General features: G+C 37.2%; 1 protein-coding gene and 1 pseudogene across 1 annotated transcript; both read left to right on the forward strand.

Annotated features, from left to right (window-relative positions):
* LOC114402009 overlaps window positions 1-1,427 on the forward strand; it is a 21,588-nt pseudogene extending 20,161 nt beyond the window's left edge.
* Window positions 1,428-1,725: 298 nt separating this feature from the next.
* Window positions 1,726-5,393, forward strand: LOC114403072. Its single transcript, XM_028365791.1, has one exon. It carries the CDS (start codon window positions 2,008-2,010, stop codon window positions 5,170-5,172), a length of 3,165 nt encoding a protein of 1,054 aa, XP_028221592.1. The 5' UTR covers window positions 1,726-2,007; the 3' UTR covers window positions 5,173-5,393.
* The last annotated feature ends 17,643 nt before the right edge of the window (window positions 5,394-23,036 follow it).

Below are 23,036 nucleotides of genomic sequence, written 5' to 3' on the forward strand. Positions count from 1 at the left end.
CCCGAGTTTCAGCGGTTGGAAATAAGCTATAACAGTGGGGAATCAACTACTACTCCACTAGTGATTAGTTTGCCAGGACCTATGCCGTATGCTTCTCTAAAAGCGGTCCCTTACAAGTATAGTGCCACGATGTTGGAAGGTGGGCAGGAGGTGCCTTTGCCTTCTCCAACTCCTGCGATTTCTGTGGACAACATTGCTAGTGACGGTAAAGTTCTAAGGAATGGACGTGTTATCCCCACATTGTTTGCAAAGAAAGTGAATGATTCGGCAGTTAAACAGGCGACAGTGAATGGCCCCGGTACAAGGAAGGAAGTAGGCCAATCCAATGGGACTAGCAAGAATTCTGATCATGACGAGATTCTGAAACTGATCCAGAAGAGTGAGTATAAAGTAGTAGACCAGCTGCTGCAAACTCCCTCAAAGATATCCATTTTGTCTCTGCTATTGAACTCAGAAGCACACCGTGAGGCTCTAATGAAGGTGTTGGACCAAGCTTTTGTGGAGAGGGACGTGACTGTTAATCAATTGGACAGTATAGTAGGAAACATTACTGCCTGCAATAATTTAAGTTTTAGTGATGAAGAGCTTCCTGAGGAGGGGAGGAACCACAATCTGGCGTTACATATATCGGTGAACTGCAAGTCAGATGCTCTGTCGAATGTACTTGTGGACACTGGTTCCTCATTGAATGTAATGGCCAAATCCACATTAGATCAACTTTCCTACTGGGGGCCTCCCATGAGAAGAAGCGGGGTGGTGGTCAAAGCGTTTGATGGATCAAGAAAGTCTGTTATCGGGGAGGTTGATTTGCCCATTACAATTGGGCCGTTTGTTTTCCAAATTACATTCCAGGTGATGGATATCCAAGCCGCATACAGTTGCCTTTTGGGTAGGCCGTGGATCCATGAAGCGGGGGCCGTGACATCCACTTTGCATCAAAAGCTGAAGTTTGTCAGAAATGGTAGTTTGATCACTGTGAGCGGAGAGGAAGCCTTGTTGGTTAGTCATTTGTCAGCTTTTCCTTTATTGGTGCTGATGAAACAGAAGGAACCTCTTTCCAAGGACTGACTGTAGAGGGTAAAAAGCCAGAGAAGAATGAAGTGTCTTTTGCTACTTGGAAGAGCGCACAGAAAGTGGTGCAGGAGGGAACAGGTGTAGGATGGGGAAAAGTTGTGCAGTTGATAGAGAGTAAAAACCGTGAAGGACTAGGATTTGCTTCCTCTGCAGGATCCGCAACGAACAGTGTTGGATCAAGCTCCATTACTAGCACCTTTTGTAGCGCCGGGTTCATCAACAACTCGCCAGAAGCCAATGCTGTCTTGGAAGACGTTCCTGAAGAGAGAGTACTTGCATTTGTCACACCTGGAAAACTTGTCCGCAACTGGGACGCGGTTGACATCCCTTCAGTAGTCCATGCATCAAAGTAATGTGTCTTTGTTTTCTCTGTTTGTTTGTTTTCCAAAAAAGATCCTTTCGTCTTGCCCAGGACGAAAGCGCAATCATGTAGGGCTGTTTTGTTTCAAGCACTACTCTTATTAATGGAAAATGTGGTTTATCCCAATATCTATACTTATTGCTCTTGCTGGAAAATGGTAACACAAAAAACCCAAAACCTTTTTTTCTTTTTTTGTTTTCTGATTTCAATTAATTATAAAAAGTCTGCATTGTTCACTCATTTTCTAAAGTCAGTCATCAATCATATGCAGACTAAGCATTTATGAGCCCGTTGAACATAATAACCCTGCACTCTCTCCCAACTTCGAATTTCCTGTCTACGAGGCTGAAGAGGAGGAGGATGATGAGATCCCGAAGGAACTTGCTCGGTTATTGGAATATGAAAAGAAAACCATTCGGCCTCATGAGGAGGTAGTAGAGGTGATTAACTTGGGAACCGAGAAAGATAAGAAGGAAGTCAAGATTGGGGCATCGCTTGAGGCAACTGTCAGACGAAGGGTGATTGAATTACTTAAAGAATATGCCGATGTGTTCGCATGGTCGTACCAGGATATGCCCGGCTTGGATCCCCGTATTGTGGAGCACCGTTTGCCTTTGAAGCCCGAATGCCCACCGGTCAAACAGAAACTGAGAAGAACTCGCCCTGACATGGCTCTCAAGATCAAGGAGGAAGTACAGAAGCAGATCGATGCAGGTTTTCTTATCACATCAGAGTATCCTCAATGGTTAGCCAACATAGTGCCTGTTCCAAAGAGGGACGGCAAAGTCAGGATGTGCGTTGACTACCGGGATTTGAACAAGGCTAGTCCGAAAGATGACTTTCCTCTACCTCACATCGATGTATTGGTTGACAACGCTGCAAAGTCCAAGGTCTTCTCCTTCATGGACGGTTTCTCTGGGTACAATCAGATCAAGATGGCAGTTGAAGACAGAGAAAAGACATCTTTCATCACGCCTTGGGGCACCTTTTGTTACAGGGTAATGCCTTTTGGGTTGATAAATGCAGGTGCCACTTACCAAAGAGGCATGACCACTCTCTTTCATGACATGATGCACAAAGAGATAGAAGTGTACGTGGATGATATGATTGTCAAGTCAGGCACTGAAGAAGAACATGTCGAGTACTTGCTGAAAATGTTTCAACGGCTGAGAAAGTACCAACTTCGACTGAATCCCAACAAATGTACCTTTGGTGTTAGATCTGGAAAACTCTTGGGTTTCATAGTCAGTCAGAAAGGTATTGAAGTAGATCCTGACAAGGTCAAGGCCATTAGAGAAATGCCGGTTCCACAAACAGAGAAACAAGTGAGAGGTTTTCTTGGACGTCTAAATTACATTTCTCGTTTCATCTCGCACATGACAGCCACGTGCGGACCTATATTCAAGTTGCTTCGAAAAGATCAAGGGGTTGTTTGGACCGAAGATTGTCAAAAGGCTTTTGATAGTATCAAGAATTATCTGCTAGAACCTCCAATTCTTATACCGCCAGTTGAAGGAAGGCCTCTGATTATGTACTTGACTGTGTTAGAAGATTCTATGGGCTGTGTGCTCGGACAACAGGATGAGACCGGAAGGAAAGAGCATGCCATCTACTACTTGAGCAAGAAGTTTACAGATTGTGAGTCCAGGTACTCCCTACTTGAGAAAACTTGTTGTGCACTAGCCTGGGCTGCCAAGCGTCTTCGTCATTACATGATTAATCACACCACCTGGCTAATATCTAAAATGGACCCGATCAAGTATATCTTTGAGAAACCCGCTCTGACAGGAAGAATTGCTCGTTGGCAGATGTTGTTATCCGAGTATGATATCGAATACCGCACCCAGAAGGCAATTAAGGGGAGTGTTCTTGCTGATCATTTGGCTCACCAACCAATCGAGGACTATCAACCCATCAAGTTTGACTTTCCTGATGAAGAGATTATGTACTTGAAGATGAAGGATTGTGATGAACCATTGCTTGGAGAAGGTCCAGATCCCGAGTCCAGATGGGGTTTGATTTTTGATGGAGCCGTGAATGTCTTTGGCAATGGAATTGGGGCAGTTATTATCACTCCTGAAGGTAATCATCTCCCTTTCGCTGCAAGGTTACAGTTTGATTGCACCAACAATATGGCAGAGTATGAAGCATGTATCCTGGGCATTGAAAAAGCCATCGACTTGGGAATCAAGAACCTTGACATTTACGGGGATTCAGCTCTCGTAATCAACCAAATCAAAGGAGAATGGGAAACTCGCCACCCTGGTTTGATTCCATACAAAGATTATGCAAAGCGTTTGCTAACCTTCTTCAACAAAGTGGAGCTTCACCACATCCCTCATGATGAGAACCAGATGGCAGATGCGTTAGCAACTTTATCCTCCATGTACGAAGTGAGTCACCGAAACAATTTGCCAACAATCAGAATTCAGCGCCTCGAGAGGCCCGCTCACGTATTTGCAGTCGGAGAGGTTGTTGGTGATAAGCCCTGGTTCCATGATATCAAGTGTTTCCTCCAAAGTCAGGAATATCCACCTGGAGCATCCAACAAGGACAGGAGAACTTTGAGAAGATTGTCTGGTAATTTCTTCCTAAATGGGGATGTTTTGTACAAAAGAAACTTTGACATGGTACTACTCAGGTGTGTAGATAAGCAAGAAGCAGAATTTTTGATGCATGAGGTACATGAAGGCTCCTTTGGAACTCATCCCAATGGACATGCAATGGCAAGGAAGTTGTTGAGAGCAGGTTACTACTGGATGTCGATGGAGACAGATTGTTGCAAACATGCTAGGAAGTGCCACAAGTGCCAGATTTATGCTGACAGAATTCATGTACCACCAACTACACTTAATGTTCTTTCTTCTCCGTGGCCCTTCTCTATGTGGGGCATCGATATGATTGGTAGAATCGAACCGAAAGCTTCAAACGGGCATCGTTTCATTCTAGTGGCTATTGATTACTTCACCAAGTGGGTTGAAGCAACATCTTATGCAAATGTGACTAAGCAAGTTGTGGTCCGTTTTATCAAGAATCAGATCATCTGCCGTTATGGTGTGCCCAACAGAATCATTACAGATAATGGAACGAACTTGAACAACAAGATGATGAAAGATTTGTGTGAAGAGTTCAAGATGGAGCATCACAATTCTTCTCCTTACAGACCTCAGATGAATGGCGCAGTTGAAGCTGCAAACAAGAATATCAAGAAGATAGTGCAGAAGATGGTGGTCACATACAAAGACTGGCATGAGATGTTACCGTATGCTTTGCATGGGTATCGCACTTCAGTGCGTACCTCAACAGGGGCAACCCCCTTCTCTTTGGTGTATGGTATGGAAGCAGTACTCCCTGTGGAGGTTGAGATTCCATCAATGAGAGTTCTAATGGAGGCCCAGTTATCAGAAGCTGAATGGTGCCAAAGCAGATATGATCAGTTGAATCTAATTGAAGAAAAACGCATAAAGGCCTTGTGCCACGGACAACTTTATCAACAGAGGATGAAGCAAGCTTTCGACAAGAAGGTTCATCCTCGTGTGTTTCAAGAAGGAGATCTTGTGCTCAAGAAGGTTTTATCTTTCCAACCCGATTCTAGGGGCAAGTGGACGCCTAATTACGAAGGCCCATATGTCGTCAAGAGAGCTTTCTCTGGTGGTGCACTGACTCTTACGACTATGGATGGGGATGAGCTCCCTCGTCCCGTGAATGCGGATGCAGTCAAGAAATACTTTGTCTAAAAATAAAAGAACAGCTCGGTAAGTCGAAAACCCGAAAGGGCGGCTTAGGCAAAAATGAGCGTCTCGGTGGGTCGAAAACCCGAAAGGGCGGCCCAGGCAAAAATTAGAGACATCAAACAGAAAAAATAATTAGCCTGATAGGTCGAAAACCCGAAAGGGCGATCTATGCAAAAGTTAAGGATCAAAAGACAAAGTAACTGCATCGAGATGATCTTTGTTCATTTGGGGCACAATGGAATGTCAAGGAGACCCTGAATCTGAAGCATCCAAACAGTGGAATTCAAGGTTGTCAGAGGGAACAACGGTTATTGTGTTCAATGAACCTTCGATTTCTATTTACCATTTTCCAAACTTTGTAAGATCAGTGGAGCCATGTCATTGGCAGGTCACCACTCTTTCAAATAAATTTGAGCCTGTTGCCTTTCATTTGGAATTCTCACTTATTCAGCTTATAAAACCTTTCCTTTTTTTTATGGTAGCATTTGAAACAAAATATGTCTCAAAATCATAAATTTTCTTTCATGTCTTTTTTGAGAAGCACAAACAACAAAACACTTTTTCTTTGAACTCGTGAATAGATGAAGGGTGTGTCAACAGCTACCCTGAGAATGGATAAACCTTGCAGGTTGCACGTGGTCAATTGCTTTTTTCAAAAAAAAAAAAAAAATAAAAAAAAAATAAATAAATAAATAAAATAAATAAAATAAAAAATAATAATAATAAGCATGACCACAGAAGCACCAGCTCTCCTACCATGTTTTTTGGATTGGTACGTTCTCCCCAAGAAATGTTTATTCCCCATCAGTTGCTGCATACGCCGGGTTTTACCCCGTCACTATTTTGATATACCCTAGTGGCATCATCCCCATTGAAGATTGCCGAGTGTTTGTGATGCGACGTCGGGTCACTTTCAATCTTACCTGTCCAATCTTGTTCCACCAAATTTATCATTCATACAATCATACAAGTCAATCCTCCATACGGTCATACAAGTCGTGTCGTTATTCAGGTATTCATACATTCATGCATATACACATTCATGCATATACAATAAAGACAATATCATGCGTACATGGCTGCATTAACCATCATGAGTCTTGCTTCAATTATCTTTCCATTTCGATCAATCATGAATAATTTGTAACCCTCTATTTCCCCCAGGTGTCATCCCCAGTGTGTCTGATCCAAAGATGTCACCCTCTCTTCGCCAAGTGGCAATTTCTTTAATGAACAGCTTGTGCATCATTTGCCTCTGTTTCATGTCATCAATTGACTAGTTCGGCAATAACCCGAACAGTTGACATTTATCTTTGTTTCTCATCAGTTGACTAGTTCGGCAATAACCCGAACAGTTGACATTTATCTTTGTTTCTCATCAGTTGACTAGTTCGGCAATAACCCGAACAGTTGACATTTATCTTTGTTTCTCATCAGTTGGCTAGTTCGGCAATAACCCGAACAGTTGACATTTATCTTTGTTTCTTATCAGTTGACTAGTTCGGCAATAACCCGAACAATTGACATTTATCTTTGTTTCTTGTCAGTTGACTAGTTCGGCAATAACCTGAACAGTTGACATTTATCTTTGTTTTTTGTCAGATTGGCTAGTTCGGCAATAACCCGGACAGTTGATATTTATCTTTGTTTTTTGTCAGATTGGCTAGTTCGGCAATAACCCGGACAGTTGATATTTATCTTTGTTTTTTGTCAGATTGGCTAGTTCAGCAATAACTCGAACAGTTGACATTTATCTTCAATTCTGGTCAGTTGGCTAGTTCGGCAATAACCCGAACGTCTGACATTTATCTTTGTCCCTTTGTCGTCAGTGGCAGTTCGTCGTCAACCCGAACAGCTGACATTTATCCCCAGTAAAACCATGTGATCCCCAGTCGGACCCCGTTTCTTTGACAAAATCGGGTACCATTTGGTTTTGTTGTTCCCAGTCGAGCCATTTTCCTCGTCTTGCATTCATACTTGCATCGCAAGCATTCGCAACATTACATGCATAACAGATCATGCACAGCATCTCATGCATAACAGTGCATTCATAGCATTTAGTAGTTGAAATTGGTCAAAAATGGTGTACTCTGTATTTAAATCTCTTCGACCCGTCGCTTTAAAAGTTTCACTTTTAAATCTCTGTAACGAAGAGACTTAAATAGGGGCATCTGTCATACCCCATTTTTGACCCGTTTTTATTTCTTTTTTTCTCGTCTTTTAAGCCGGAAATTTCCATCATTTCAGATGAAATTTCGGCAGGGAGGTATTTTAAAATACCTCATTTTTGTTTTGAAGACGACCCTTTTTTTTTTTTTTATTTATTTATTTACCTTTTTATTATTATTATTATTATTCTTAGTTATTATTTTCTTCTTTTTTTTTCCTTTTATTAAGTGTTTTTATTATTTCCGTTTTTTATTAATATCTTTATTAGTATCTTCTTTTCGTTTTTTTTATTTTATTTTATTTTATTTTATGTTTGCTGTTTTATATTTTGTTTTTTTTCCTTTCCTTTTTTCCTTTTTCTTCTTTTCGGTCTTTTTTGGTCCAGGCCCAGAGGGGCTCTTCGTTTTTTACCCTAATTCTGTCCTTTAAATGCTCCATTAATTACTGTGCGTGTCAGAGGAGTGAATACGGACAGTCAAAGCGCCGGAACAGCCAAGCCTACAAAGAACCGCCACCCTCCTCCTCCGTGAACCACCACCATCAGCCGAGCCTACAAAGAACCGCCACCCTCCTCCTTCCGTGAACCACCACCATCAGCCGAGCCTACAAAGAACCGCCACCCTCCTCCTCCGTGAACCACCACCATCAGCCAAGCCTACAAAGAACCGCCACCCTCCTCCTCCGTGAACCACCACCATCGACCAAGCCTACATCAGATCCGCCACCCAACACCACCAACCACAAGCACTGCGTCAAACACCCAACACCACCAACCACAAGCACTGCGTCAAACACCCAACACCACCAACCACAAGCACTGCGTCAAACACCCACACCCACACAACCCAAGCTGTAACCGATTTTACTCTGAAGCTTAAACGATAATATAAGGACAAAGGTAGTTCACTTTTTTTCTAAGATTCAAGGCTAGATCTAGGCTTTATCGGTATTGGTTTTTTTTCAAAAAAAAATAACTGTGGATTTGAGAACTAGGAAAAAAAGGGAATTCAAAACATGTAGTTTTAAAAAAAAAAAAAAAAAAAAAAAAGGAGGAGATTCTTTTTCCGACGCGGCGGCGCCGCCACCCATGGCCAGCCAGCCACGGCGCCGGTAAACAACTTCCGGCGGTGTGTGTTAGAGAGAGAAGAGAGCTCTTGAGCGTTTTTTTAGAGAGAGAAAGAGGTTGGATTTATGTTTTTTTTGTGTTTATTTTCTAATTTATACTGCTGCCATGACCAAGACTATGGTGCACGCGGATCTCTGTGTCCCCATGGACCGTCAGGGTTGAACCGTTAGATCCTAGATCTAACGGCCAATGTTATCCCCTGTTTTGATCAGATGCGTCTCACCTCTTGGTTTTTACTTTGTTCTTCTTCTCTTGTGACGTTTGATTGAGATCTAATGGCTAAGACTGTGTCTCCCCATGATCAAATCTGGACGCTTCGATCAATCTGACGATTCAGATTTGATCTGTTAAGCCCACATTTTTATTTGAGCCCGTTTCTTTTTTCTGTTTCTTCTAGTATTTTACTTTCTGCACTTCCCTGTTACTTCTGCACCCCCTTTTTTCTTCTCTATTCTTTTTTTGTTGTTGCTTTTTTTTTATGCATCATATTTACTTTATGCCCTTGCATTTTTTATTTTCTTTATTCATTTTCCAGCACCATATCTATTTTACGTCTTGCATTTTATTTTCCAGTATCATATTTATTTTTTGTCTTGCATTTTTTTATTTTATTTTGTTTATCTTTATTTTATGCATCATATTTACTTTATGCCCTTGCATTTTTTATTTTCTTTATTCATTTTCCAGCACCATATCTATTTTACGTCTTGCATTTTATTTTCCAGTATCATATTTATTTTTTGTCTTGCATTTTTTATTTTATTTTGTTTATTTTTATTTTATGCATCATGTTTACTTTATGTCTTGCATTTTTTATTATTTATTTTTAGCATCATGTTTATTTTATGTCTTGCATTTTTATTTTCTTTTTTATTTCCAGCATTATATTTATTTTTATGTCTTGCATTTTATTTTCTTTATTTATTTTATGCACCATATGTATTTATTGTTTTGTATTTCATGCATTTTTATTATTTCTTCTAGCATATTTATTTTAATGCATTTGCAATTTTTTATTGCCAATTAGAATGTATCTAGGTCCAATGTAAATAAAAATAAAGATGAGAATCTGCGCCGACACTCACATTTATTTATTTATTTTTTTTTTTTTTTTGCCTAGGACGATAATGTAATTTGAACCGTATCCGAGGAAAAGGACCCTCACTTGATCCAACGTCATTTTAAGGGATCCGGCGCGTTTAGACTTATCTTTGCATAACTAAAAAAAAAAAAAAAAAAAAAAAAAAAAAAAAAAAAAAAGGAAAAAGAAAAAAGTCAAAACCCAAAAACTTTCCATAATCAAAATTTCAAAAAGGGGGTCAATCTTTATTCTTTCTTTCTTAATCAAATCTTTAATCAATCTTTAATCAATCAAAACTTTTTTCCAATTTAAAATCAATCGAACTCATTTCTTTTATTTCTTCTATGCCTTTTCGGCCTCTTATCTTGCCTAAACTCTTCTTTTTCGAACTTTAAAATCAATCAAAACCAACCACTCGACTTTCTACCCCGAACTACATGATTTTGATCCCATTCGGGTATGTAGGCAAAAGACTTTGTCTTTCCAAATCAATAAACAAAAAAACTTTTTTCTCCTTTCTTTTAAACCTATCTCTTTAATCTTTTCACACTTAAGCATTTATTTCCAAACAAATAATCAATTTAGCATAAAGATAAAATAAGCAAGAGGTTCCTATAGAGTACTATAGACGTTTAGGGTGCTAGTACCTTCCCTTTGCGTAACCAACCCCCGGACCTTTTGATCTCTTAAAAACTATGGTTTTTCGAGCTTTCTCCCTTTTCTTCGGAAAAATAAAAGATCGGTGGTGATCTTAAAAATTGCGAGTCAACGCTAATCAATAGCTTGATATCCAAAAATCACCGCGACACCAATGAACTAGGAAGAAGCCTTCCGGTCATATCCGCTTGGTTGGTGCAAACCAACCGGTGGGCATCATGCACAGAGAAATCAAATTTCCAATCATCATTCAGTGTACCTTCAAATGGTACACCTTCACTGGATAATTGGGTCAAGTCATAGAATAGGGATTTGTCAATGACCATTTTTATCCCATAGACTTCAGAAATTAAAGTGCCTTCTTGGATTTCTATGTTAGAATAGAAGGCTTCAACTAATTCAGTGTAAATAGGCAATTTTAAAGATATGAAAGGAATGAGATTGGAGTTTTCAAATGCCTGAATGCATTCAAAACTCTCATTGTAAAAGAAATCCATGTCAATGAATTTTGGATCAATAATGGAACGGGAAGAGAAAAGATTTGTGTACCGTATTCGTTGTTCTTTGGATGAGAACAATGAGGAAGAGGAAATGGAGGAGGGAATTTGCGTTTCCTGAGTCTTGAAATGCCGTTAGTTTCGACTCGAAGAACCCTTTCGCTTCTTTGATGGTTTCGCCATTTGAAGAGGTTATTTGTAATTTTAATCGGTTCAAATGAAAGAGAATGAAAAAAATATGAAGTTTGGGCTTTGTGGGGAGTGATTTGGACAAGAAATGAGTGAGATATGGCAGAAGGAAGAATTGGGAACAAGGGTTTTCGAAAAAGTGAGAAGTTGCAGATTTCTGATTTTGAATTTTGAATATATAGGGGCAGGGACGCGTTGTAATCGATTACAATATTTGGTAATCAATTACACCCTTCTTAACTGCCTGTAATTGATTACACTAATGTGGTAATCGATTACCAGAGAGCATTTTAGCCAAAACTAAATGCTGATTGACTTTTGAGGGAAAAGAGATTTGAATGAATATCAAAATACTTTCTTAAAGAAAATTTATATTAAAAAATACTTTATGAATGAATCTTAATCAAGTAATTCACATATCATATTCAAAATCATGCATAATTGTTTAAAGGGAACATATATATTCAATTATATCACAATAATCAACACAAGTATTGAAGAATAAAGATCATAAATATTATCAAAATATTTAAAAGAAGACTTCATGCTTTGAGAAAGAAAAAATAACTCAATCAAGAACATTTAACCACATACTCACAATTTCAATCAATCAAGACAAACAAATAAAAATTTGTTAGTCATCATAATCAAATTAATTGAAAGGAAAATTTCAACTAAAATAAATTTTAAAAAGAGAATGGTTTTGATGTTACCTTTTTCATGATAGAAATGTCTAGATCTTCAAAGATGGAAGTCATACTTTTACTTTTTTTGTTTAATCTTCTTGAGAGATATTCTCATCACTCTCATAGTCCTTGGTTAGAAGGTTGATCTCCTTCTCTGAACCGTCGGATGAGTCATTGTCGTCCCATGCAATGTAGGTTTTCTTGGTCCTTCTTTCATCATACCTTTTCTTATCATTTTTTTCATGCCATTCTTCATTTGAAGGACAATTTGCTTTGATGTGGCCAAGTTGGTTGCATTTGTTGCATCTAAGAACTTGAGAGTCTTCTTGAGATCTTCTTCCATTGTTGAAGTTCTGACGCCTTTCGATTCATCTCTTCTTGACAAATTTTTGAAACTTCTTTACAAAGAGTGAGAAGTCTTCTTCATCTTCTGATTCATCTACTTCATTTTCTTCTTGCATTGATGAAGAGACTTTAAGTGCTATACTTCTTTTCTTTTTGTCAGTTTCTTAATTCTGATTAAGACGTTGGAGTTCCATCTCAAGTTCCTGCAATTTTCCAAACAAAGTAGGAAGAGACATAGAGGAAAGATCTTTACTTTCAGAAATAGCAGTTACCTTGGGCTGCCATTCCCTACTTAAGCATCTTAAAAATTTATTAATTAAATCTTCATTAGGAAAGATTTTTCCTAAAAAGGCAAAATGGTTGACTATATGTGTAAATCTTTTCTGCATGCTATGGATGTTTTCATTAGGATTCATCCTAAACAATTCATATTCATGTGTAAGGGTAATGACTCTAGATCTTGTTACATCAGTGGTTCCTTCATGTGTAAGTTTGAGAGTATCCCACATCTCCTTGGCATTTGAACAGTTTGACACTCTAAAATACTCATCTATTCCTAGGGCTGAAGTAATAATGTTTTTGGCTTTAAGATCATATTGGATTCCCCTTCTATCTTCTTCAGTCCACTTATCTCTAGGTTTTTGTGTTGTGGTGTTAGTTCTTACATCTACTACAGTGGGTATGTATGGTCCTATTTCTATTGCTTCCCAAATGTTTAAATCTATGGCTTCAATGAAAATCTGCATACGGGTTTTCCAATAGTGGTAACCCTCACCATTGAAGATAGGTGACCTATGGATGGAATTTCCTTCAGGAAACAAAGAATTTGAAGAGGCCATGAATCTTGAAGTTGTTAAACTTTCTACACGATACCTGCTCTGATACCACTTGTTGGATCAAGTGGCCTCGGAATAATTAAGAAGGGGGGTTGAATTAATTATTAATGAACCTTTACTAATTAGAAGTCTACCCTTCTTAGGCTTTTACTATAATGTTAAGAAAGTAAAGAACAAAAATGTTAACTTAACCAAAAGTAAAAGCGCTAATTAAAGTGAACAGCGGAAATTAAAGAGTGTAGGGAAGAAGAAGACAAACACAAGAATTTTATACTGGTTCGGCAACAACCCGTGCCTACATCCAGTCCCCAAGCGACCCGCGGTTCTTGAGATTTCTTTTCAACCTTGTAAGGTCCTTTACAAGCAATGGTCCACAATGGATGTACCCTCCCTTGTTCTCTTTGAACAACCTAGTGGATGTATCCTCCACTAGAATTGATCCACAAGAGATGTACCCTCTCTTGTTCTCAGTCACAACAACCCAAGTAGATGTACCCTCTACTTGTACCACAAAGGATGTACCCTCCAATGTGTTAAGACAAAGTTCTCAGGCGGTTAGTCCTTCGAAACTTTGTGAAGGGGGAAACAAAAGAATTCTCAGGTGGTTAGTCCTTTGAAATATTTTGTTTATGGGAAATGGAAGAATCAAAAGAATTCTCAGACTATGTCGTTTTGAATTCTTTGACAAGGGAGAAGGGAGACAGAAAAGAATTCAGGCAGTTAGTCCTTCGTTGTTTTGGAAAAGGGAGAAGAGAGACACAAAAAGAATTCAGGCGGTTAGTCCTTGGCGAATTCTTTTTGGCAAAAGGAGAAGAGAATAAAAGATATAGCACACTTCTATTTTCAAGGTTTGGAAAACCAGAAAACTTTAGAAAGACGTTTGCAAAGGAAGAAGAAGAAGAAGAAGAAGAAGAAGAAGATGTTCGAAGAGATTCAAAGGTCGTAAAAGAATATGTGAAAAGTTGTTTGTGTTGTAAGTTGTATGTGAAATGAAAATCAAGGTCTTGCTTTTATAGACTCTTCAAGTCTGGTCAAGAAAACCATTGGAAGAGTTATAACCTTTAGAAAAATCTGAAAACCATTGGAAGAGTTACATCTTTTGATTTTTGTTCAAAACTTGTCACTAGTAATCGATTACCAAATCCTTGTAATCGATTACACAAGGCATTTTATGAAAGGATGTGACTCTTCACAATTAAATTTGAATTCCAACGTTCAGATGCACTGGTAATCGATTACCAATATCTTGTAATCGATTACACCATTTTGAAATCAATTGGAACGTTGCAAATTCAGTTAAAAACTTTTTGAAATCAATCTTTGCCACTAGTAATCGATTACAGGATACTGGTAATCGATTACCAGAGAGTAGAAACTCTGGTAACTTAGAAATTTTTGTGAAAATTCTTTTGAAAAACAAAACTGTGCTATGTTTGTTTTTTGAAAAAATATTTTCAATACTTCCCTTGTGAAGTTTTCTTGATTTCTTCTCTTGGAACTTGAATTCATTTTTTCTTGAATCTTGAAATCAAACTTCTCTTGATTCTTGAATTTGTTCTTGATTTATTCTTGAAATCATTCTTTGGGCTTTTTGTCAACATCTTTGTCATTATCAAAACTTCTTCAATCAACTTGATTCATCAGCATGAAGCTTGCTTCTACAATATTTAGGGAAAGAAAGAATGCCTAGATCATATCCATAGATCATATGTTATGACAATTAGAAATTCATGCAAAATCAACTGTAGAATATATCAATCAAGACACTCAATCTAAAATCTTTGGTTTGACAGTCACTAAAGCTTAAGGCTTGTTTCCATAATCAAATCAAATCAGTGTTTCAAAAGTTGTTCTTTTATCAAGTCCATGCAAAAATATCTGAGTTCATTTGGTTTTTGGGAAAGTCCTTCATTGTTTTTATTCTTAATGTTTTCCAAAAAAAAAATCCTTTTTTTTGTGTTTTGATCCAAAAATAAGTTTCAAAAATATTGGTTGTTGATTCTTTCCAAATCATGTTATGTCCAAGAAAAAATTTCTGTTTAAGTCCTAAAAAGAATTATAATCTATAATTATACTAACAGAATATCAAAGCACGCACAAATTAGTCAAAATAAAACCGCACAAGTTTTTCAAAAAACTCAAAACAATAAATAAGGTAATAAAGTACTGAAATTTAATACAAAGTGATAAATAAACATAAAGACAAGTTCACAAATTTTTGAAGATCATGGTTGAGGAGCTCAATCTCTTTGACGATCATGGTTGAGGAGCTCAGTCTCCTTGTAACGACCCGCCTCGTCGCTACGATATCACCACTATAAACCTCGAGAATTTCAATTATTTAAATGAAAACTCCCTTAATTTGCTTATGAAAAATAAAAGTAATATTTTTTTCTCGACATACATTCACCAAACAACACACCATTACTTAAGTGTATATATATATATAGGAATAGTAACTCGGTACACGTCATACCCATAATGGATTATACATATAATTAAATCTGTGATTTACATCTTTAATTCAACAAAAGAATCATGAAACCAAGTATGGAGGAGTTGGTTAACAAAACAAAACTTTCTCCCAAATTCTATCCCAACGTCATCACGTCGACACGACGGCTCCTCAATAGAATCCCACTTCCTGCACCCTACTGCTGTCATTCTGCTCCCATGAACAAGGTTCACGATCATCACAGGTATCAACCACACGATACAAAATTGCAAGGGTGAGTTCATTATAAAAAAGACCAATACTAAAAACCAGATAACCACAATTAGTAAGAGAGCATAGGCAAACATCATGAGCTTACACAACATTCATTAATCAATACACACATCCAACAAGTATTTCTCCTCACTAGAAACTACAAGTACTGTTTCATATGAAGTATATAACATGGGCAGCATCAAGTGCACTGACCATGGACAAATTAAAGATCCTAAGCCACCCCCCCCCCCTCAAGAGATGCTTAGACTCTTTAACCGCTTTGTTTCTCTAACCAGAGACATCTGACAAGGTCCAGGCACCCCCCCATGAACATACACAACATGCAACGTATGAAACATGGCACCATCAAGTGCACTGACCATGGACAAATTAAAGATCCCAATCCATCCCTCGCAAGAGATGCTTAGACTCTTTAACCACTCTATTTCTCCCACCAGGGACATCCGACAAGGTCAATGCACCCCCCATGTGCATACACACATACAACGTATGAACGTGGGCACCATCAAGTACACTGACCATGGATGAATTAAAGATCCTAAGCCATCTCCTCAGAGATGCTTAAACTCTTTAACCACTTTGTTTTCCCCCACCAGGAACATCCGACAAGGTCAATGCACCCCCCCTACGAACATACACAATATGCATTATCTCAATGAATTTCCAACATCATCAACATTTCATTTCAATATCATCCTCATCATAAACATCATCTCCTCAATGACATTGTCAACAACAACAACAACCTCATTTCATGTTAACATAATCATCAACAGTAACATCAATTCATGTTGACATGATTATCATTAATAATGTCACCTCATATCAATATCATCATACATATCAACACCACCACATGTTAGTTGAAGTCATCAATAGCAACATCAACAGTAAGTTGCATCCCACATATACATATATCTTTCATGCCTGAGATTCACACTCCCCAAATCTTCAAACAACACAAGTCAAATAAGGACAATAATTTTTATTCATCAACAATATATATATCACATTCCATTCGTCAAAAATATGATTTTCTAGAAAAGAGTCAGCATGCAACAGGGACAAGCATATATTCCCATAACTAGGTTCCCTGACCCTAACCATGGTGTAAAAACAGTAAATTTATAATAAACTCCCCTCACCTATTGTGAGCACTCCGTCAGTTCCTCTTTATGTTACTCAGAGGTCTCTCTTGTTCACGCTCGTAAGTCCAAAGTTTCTATATACCAAATTGAAGGAAATTTAGCATAGATTTCAGAAATAAAGTTAACAACAATATTCAAAGTCAAATACCCCTGTCAAAACATAAAAGAGCTTAGGGTGTTTCGGGTTCTACTAAAAGGAGACATCGTTTTGAAATTTTGATCATGCCAATGTGACTAGAGTTCAGTGAAGGTCACGAAAATAACACCCATATCATAAAAGGATAACTTTTACAATGTCTCATTTTCTAGGGTTTTTCAAAGGAAGTATAAAAACAGCTTATTACAGTACCCAACACACATGAGACACTAAGGGGAACTCAAACTAACTAGGAGAATGGTTTAGAAATCAAGATTACCTCAGGAAAGCTACGAAATGGAGGATTGGGGAAACTTTCTTCACCGAATCCTTGAGAAGGATTTTGAGGATTCCGCTCCAATTAAAGTGTTCCTCTTGGTGCGAGGATTCAACGGCACACAACGATGGCTTGCGGCGGCCACCGGTGGTCGTGGGTGGTGGAGGAGGATCTTGGGGGTGTTGGGGAGGGTTTCGGGGGAGGGAGGAGGAAGAAATGGCTGTTCTCCGCTGCTGGTTCGTAATTTGAAGCCTGCAACACTCGCCTGGGCGAGCTTGTCCACAACTCAAATTTTCTGCTTCGGAAAAAAAAATTCATATCTCACACTCCATATGTTATTTTGAAAATCCCAACGGTGAAACTGTGTATATTTGTCTTGTGAACCCCAAGAAAAAACATTGAAGATGATCCAAAGGTTAATGAATCCAAGATGGCGATTTTACTGAGGTAGGTTTTGGCAAAAATTTGAAAATTTACAATTTCAACTTAGCTCAACAAAACTCAACATCCACATCAAGAAATTCACACATGACTAATTCAAGCTATACCTCAATTCATTCAAGTCAACTAAATAGTGAAATAACACAATAAATACAATTAAATATCAATTTATAATTAGTAATATTTTAGGGTGTTACACTCCTCCGATGAAATAATCAACAAGATTCAGAATGTCTTCATCCTTCTCCTAAAAAATAGGTCTGTCCCTAAGCCATGCAATGATAGCTCTAATAAAAAATGTTAGAAATTCAAAAAATGATTTGTGAATAAAGACTCAAAGTAAAGTTCAAAAATATAAGACATAAGATTAAAGTAACACAAATTAAGAAAAAATATAAAACACTAGGTTGCCTCCCAAGAGCGCTTCTTTAATGTCTTTTGAGTTGGACGTTATTATTGTGGCTGAAGCTTCACTATTTCACCATCCATAATTCTTTTCTTCTTCATAATCAAATCCTTCATGAATTTAGCATATGTTGGCATCTACTCTAACGCCTCAGAAAAAGGAATGTTAATATGCAATTGTTTAAAAGTATCTATAAAACGCTTGTACTGTTTTTCCTTATCTTTCTTTGACAGAGCATGCGGATAAGGATGATGCTCAACTGGTGAATGGTTTACTATAGCTTTACCATTATTAGTGGTTTGTTCATTTGATTTCTTCTTCTCTTCTTCACTTACCACTTTTTCACTGGTCACCACTGCATCATTTTTCTTATTTTCTTCTTCAGCTCCTTCTTTATTCTTTTTCTCATCATTATTCTTCAAACCAACCATAGTCCCCCACCTTGTTGTAATTAAATTACAATGTTCCTTTGGGTTGACCTGTGTGGTTGCTGAGAAAGATCCACTTCCATGTTCAAATAGTTGTTTTGTCAATTGTCCAACTTGAACTTCTAAATTTTTAATAGATGTATCAATGTTCTTCTAGTTTGCGATGGATACCTGCATAAATTGTGTTAAAGTATCTTCCATTTTTGACATTCTATTTGGCCAAGCTTGCTGTTGTTGTGGACCTCTATGTGAAAAACCTCCATAAGAGTTGTTAGTAGGACCTACAAAAGAAGTGTTAGTGGGACCAGAATTTTATGGTCTCTAGCCACAAGGCTGATTTGAACTTGAGCCACCCCTATAGCCTTGGTAGCTTCCTTAAAGGTTTTGTTGAGTTCTGGCTTGGTTCTACAGATAATGGGCCTTCTCTTCTTTTTTTCCATCACCAGGTACTGAACATTGGTCATTCTGTTGGTTACCACCAGAGAAATCACATCTCAAAATTTGTTGAACTTGGTGAGCTTGATGTGCTTTCTGTGGTCCACCTTGGTGATATTGCTGAGGAACTTGGCCTATCTGCTTTGTTAAGGCCTCAATTTGTTGCGTCAAGAGTTTGTTTTGAGCTAGAATTTCACTCTGAGTGTCAAGCTCCATTATACCTTTTCTTTCAGTCAGAGCTTATCATGATGACTTTGATAATTACTAGCTGCTGTGGAAGCAATGTCTTCCAAGGTTATTTTGATGATGCCAAAGAATCAAGAGTCAAGAAAAATCCAAAGATTCAAGAATCAAGTTTCAAGAATCAAGATTCAAGATTCAAGAATCAAGTTTCAAGAATCAAGATTCAAGAATAATCAAGATCAAGATTCAAGACTCAAGATTCAAGAATCAAGAGAAAACTCAATCAAGATAAGTACTAAAAACGTTTTTCAAAACATTGAGTAGCACAAGAAGTTTTCACAAAATCATTACCAAAGAGTTTTACTCTCTGCTAATCGATTACCATAAGGTAGTAATCGATTATCGGTGTTTTAAAACGTTAAGATTTCAAATTTCAAGAGTTACAACTTGTGTTTAACAGTTTTAAATCATTTTAAACTTGTGTAATCGATTACACAACACTTGTAATCGATTACCAGAGCTTCTAAACATTTTAATTTTCAAAATTCAAAATGAAAAGTCACATCTGTTGATGTGTAATCGATTACACCTTAACAGTAATCGATTACCAGTGACTAATTTCGAAAAATACATTTCCAAAAGTCACAATTCTTCAAGTGACTTGTTTCTTAAGATTTTTTCAAAAGTCACAACTTTTTAAGTGACTAATTTTAAAGAAATTGCCAAGAGTCACAAGCATTGACTTGAGTCATCAAGAGATTATAAATATGTGACCATGGCATGAGTTTTAATCAATCATCAATCATCAATTATCAATTATCAATCATCTTTGAATCATCTATCTTTTACATCATCTTCTTTCAACATCCTTCAATCAATCTTTCAACATCTCTCAATATCTTCTTTCATCTCTTTCAACACTTTCAACAGAACTTTCTAATTCATTTCTCTTCATCTTTCTAAGAGTTTTTGTTCAACACTTTCTCTTCCAAGAAAAGTTCTTTGATCAAAAACTTGTGCTATTCATCTTTTTCATTCTCTTCTCCCTTTGCCAAAAGAACGAAGGACTAATCGCTTGAATTCTTTTGTGTCTCTCTTCTCCCTTACAAAAGATTCAAAAGACTAACCACCTGAGAATTCTGTTGATTCTTCCATTCCCCTTAAGAAAAAGATTTCAAAGGACTAACCGCCTGAGAATTCTTTGTCCGAACACATTGGAGGGTACATCCTTTGTGGTACAAGTAGAGGGTACATCTACTTAGGGATTGTTATACTGAGAACAAGAGAGAGTACATCTCTTGTGGATCAGTTCAAGTGGAGGGTACATCCACTTGGTTATTCAAAGAGAACAAGGGAGGGTACATCCCTTGTGGATCTTTGGCTTGTAAAGGGTTTTACAAGGTTGAAAGAAATCTCAAGAACCACAGGTTGCTTGGGGACTGGATGTAGGCACGGTTTGTGGCCGAACCAGTATAAATCTTGTGTTTGTCTTCTTCTTCCCTACACTCTTTAATTTTCACTGTGTACTTTTAATTATCGCTTTTACTTTTGGTTAAGTTTCTATTTCTGTTCTGTACTTTCTTAACTTTGTAGTAAAAGCCTATTTGAATCTAGTAACATTAAGAAGGATAGATTTTTAATTAGTCAAGACACGTTCATAATTAATTCAACCCCCCCTTCTTAATTATTCCGAGGCCACTTGATCCAACAGCTGCTATGGAGTCAATGATTACAATAGCTTCCTCCAGGCTCTTGGACATCATAGTGCCTCCAGCTGAGGCATCAAGGATCATCTTGGTTTGAGGTTTCAAACCACTATAGAAGACATGCAGTTGTGCAACATCATCAAAGTTATGGTTTGGGCATCTTCGCAATAAAGAAGTTCATCAGATCCTTGGGAAAACATTGTGATGGCAGATTTTGCACTGATAAATCTTGAAGGAGGAAAGAACCTTGCTATAAATTTCTCTTCCACCTCTTCCCAAGTGTTGAGGCTTTTATTCGGATGTGATTGGAGCCATGTTTTTGCCTTACCTGCTAATGAAAAGGGAAAAGCTCTGAGGTACACAGCTTCAACATCTTCATCAAAATCTCCCATAGTTACATGAAGGTAGACAGATGTGTGTATGGATCCTCATGATCCATTCCAGCAAAGGGATGTGAGCCAATTAGGCTAAGCAGTGCTGGCTTTAATTCCATGACCTTATTGCTGAAAGGAAGAATGACTATGTTGTTGTAATGCTTTGGTCCTTGTTGATAAGCATAGTCACCAAGAGTCCTCCTTGGTGGTCTATTTCCTTCTCCTCCTCAATCAGCCATGTTATTTTCTACAAGTGGCTTACCAGTTGATAGAAAATCAAAAGAAAAAGACTTACCTGGTGTTATAGTGGTTGCTTGTTTCTTTTTCTTTCAATTCTTCCTTTCAGTCTTGGTAATTGCTGGATCAAATGTGATTTATCTACAAGAAATTTACCTCACATAAAGGAAAAAATAACACCCTACAACAACCCATAAGCACCAAGGTTAGTGAAAATGAAAGTAAGAGAAAATTTATACAAGGTTAAAATGAAAGAAATAAGTACAAAGGTAAGAAAAAATAAAAGAGGGAATTTATACAAAATCAAGAGAAAATTACAAAGGAAATAGCTTATCAAACTAAAAGTTTAAATCAGAAAGAACTAAGTGGATGAAACTTGTCAAGACTTTTGGCAAGCGTACCAATTATCATTGTACGTCATTTATAAAAAAGTTTGTCTCCACAACGACTTGATTTACTTAATTCATTCGGACAAAGGTTATCAGTTTAATAGTTATGTACAAATTCAATCAAATGTCACTTGGTTTTGGTTTAACTAACTGAAAGTAAAAGAATAGTTAAAATAACGGAAATAACAAAAATAATGAAAATACGAAAATAATGAAATTCAGTGCGTCAGAAATACGGAAATTGTGGAAACGATTTAAATTAATTCAAGAAAACATAGGAATAGATTTCATCATTCATAACCTTAGTATCTTAACAAGATTAACATGCATAATCATTTTCTAACATTATTGATGCACACAGAGTTATCCCAAGTCGATTCCTCGCACTTGGAACCTAAATTTTTTTACTAAATATCGATCCCTCGCATATGCAGTAAATATCCCAGCATTATAATTATATTCTCGTGCTTTTTGCAATCAAAATGTTATGCTCTATTCCTAGCAACGTAACATAAAGAGTAAAATCATTCGGTTCAAATTCTAAGATTACTTTCCAGTCTCACTTAAAATCCAATTTCATGATACTAGTGATCAAATAGAATCAAGCATTAAGAGTAGAATGAAATTACCAATAATGAGTAGAAAAGATTCATACATATATAATATAAAAAGGGATACATAAGGGTACAAAGATTACATCCAATCCTTAAGAAAAACTTACCAATCATTGTGCAGAGCACAAGACTAACAAGAGAAATGACAAAGGAAGTGATCCATGGTCACAACTCTATAGCACCTCGACTCCACTTTTCCACTTCTTCTTTGTTTTTCTCTCAGCTTTCAGGTTGTTAGATTCTCTTTTCTTCTTCCCCTGCATGGCTATTTATAGAAAAAAGCCATTTAGTGCAGAGAAATTCCCCTTCTTCTCATTTTGCCCTTTCTTTGGGCTTTGTTTCTGGATCTAACAAACAACCATCAAAACCTACAAAATCATTGATAAATGTTTCATATTTAAACAAAAATATTAGTAAATGTACAATATATATATATATATATATATATATATATATATATATATAACAACTAGAATAAGGGTAGTTTTATAAGAAAACTATTAGAACCAAGGGATAAGTGGTAACAATTTAATGCCAAAAACAACTAAAATTTGGCCTTTATTAATATGCCTCCTCACTAGGGGTCATTTCCCTCATATCTGATATGCTTTGAAGATCCCGAGCAATTCCTAGAAACTTTGTCCACAAAATAGACATATAAGTTCAATGTAGTTATACAATAAAAAAATAGAGATATAGGGAAACTTACAAAACAATGATGTTCATTGTCTTCTTAGCTTGATGTCTTATGCAGCATGCTAATATGGCATAGAGGG

Source organism: Glycine soja, chromosome 20 (assembly GCF_004193775.1).
Source record: "Glycine soja cultivar W05 chromosome 20, ASM419377v2, whole genome shotgun sequence".
In the NCBI taxonomy this organism is placed as follows: domain Eukaryota; kingdom Viridiplantae; phylum Streptophyta; class Magnoliopsida; order Fabales; family Fabaceae; genus Glycine; species Glycine soja.

Bases quoted from the DNA above. Each gene is read 5' to 3' on its own strand.
- LOC114403072 (XM_028365791.1), top strand. From the start codon at position 2,008: ATGCCCGGCTTGGATCCCCGTATTGTGGAGCACCGTTTGCCTTTGAAG.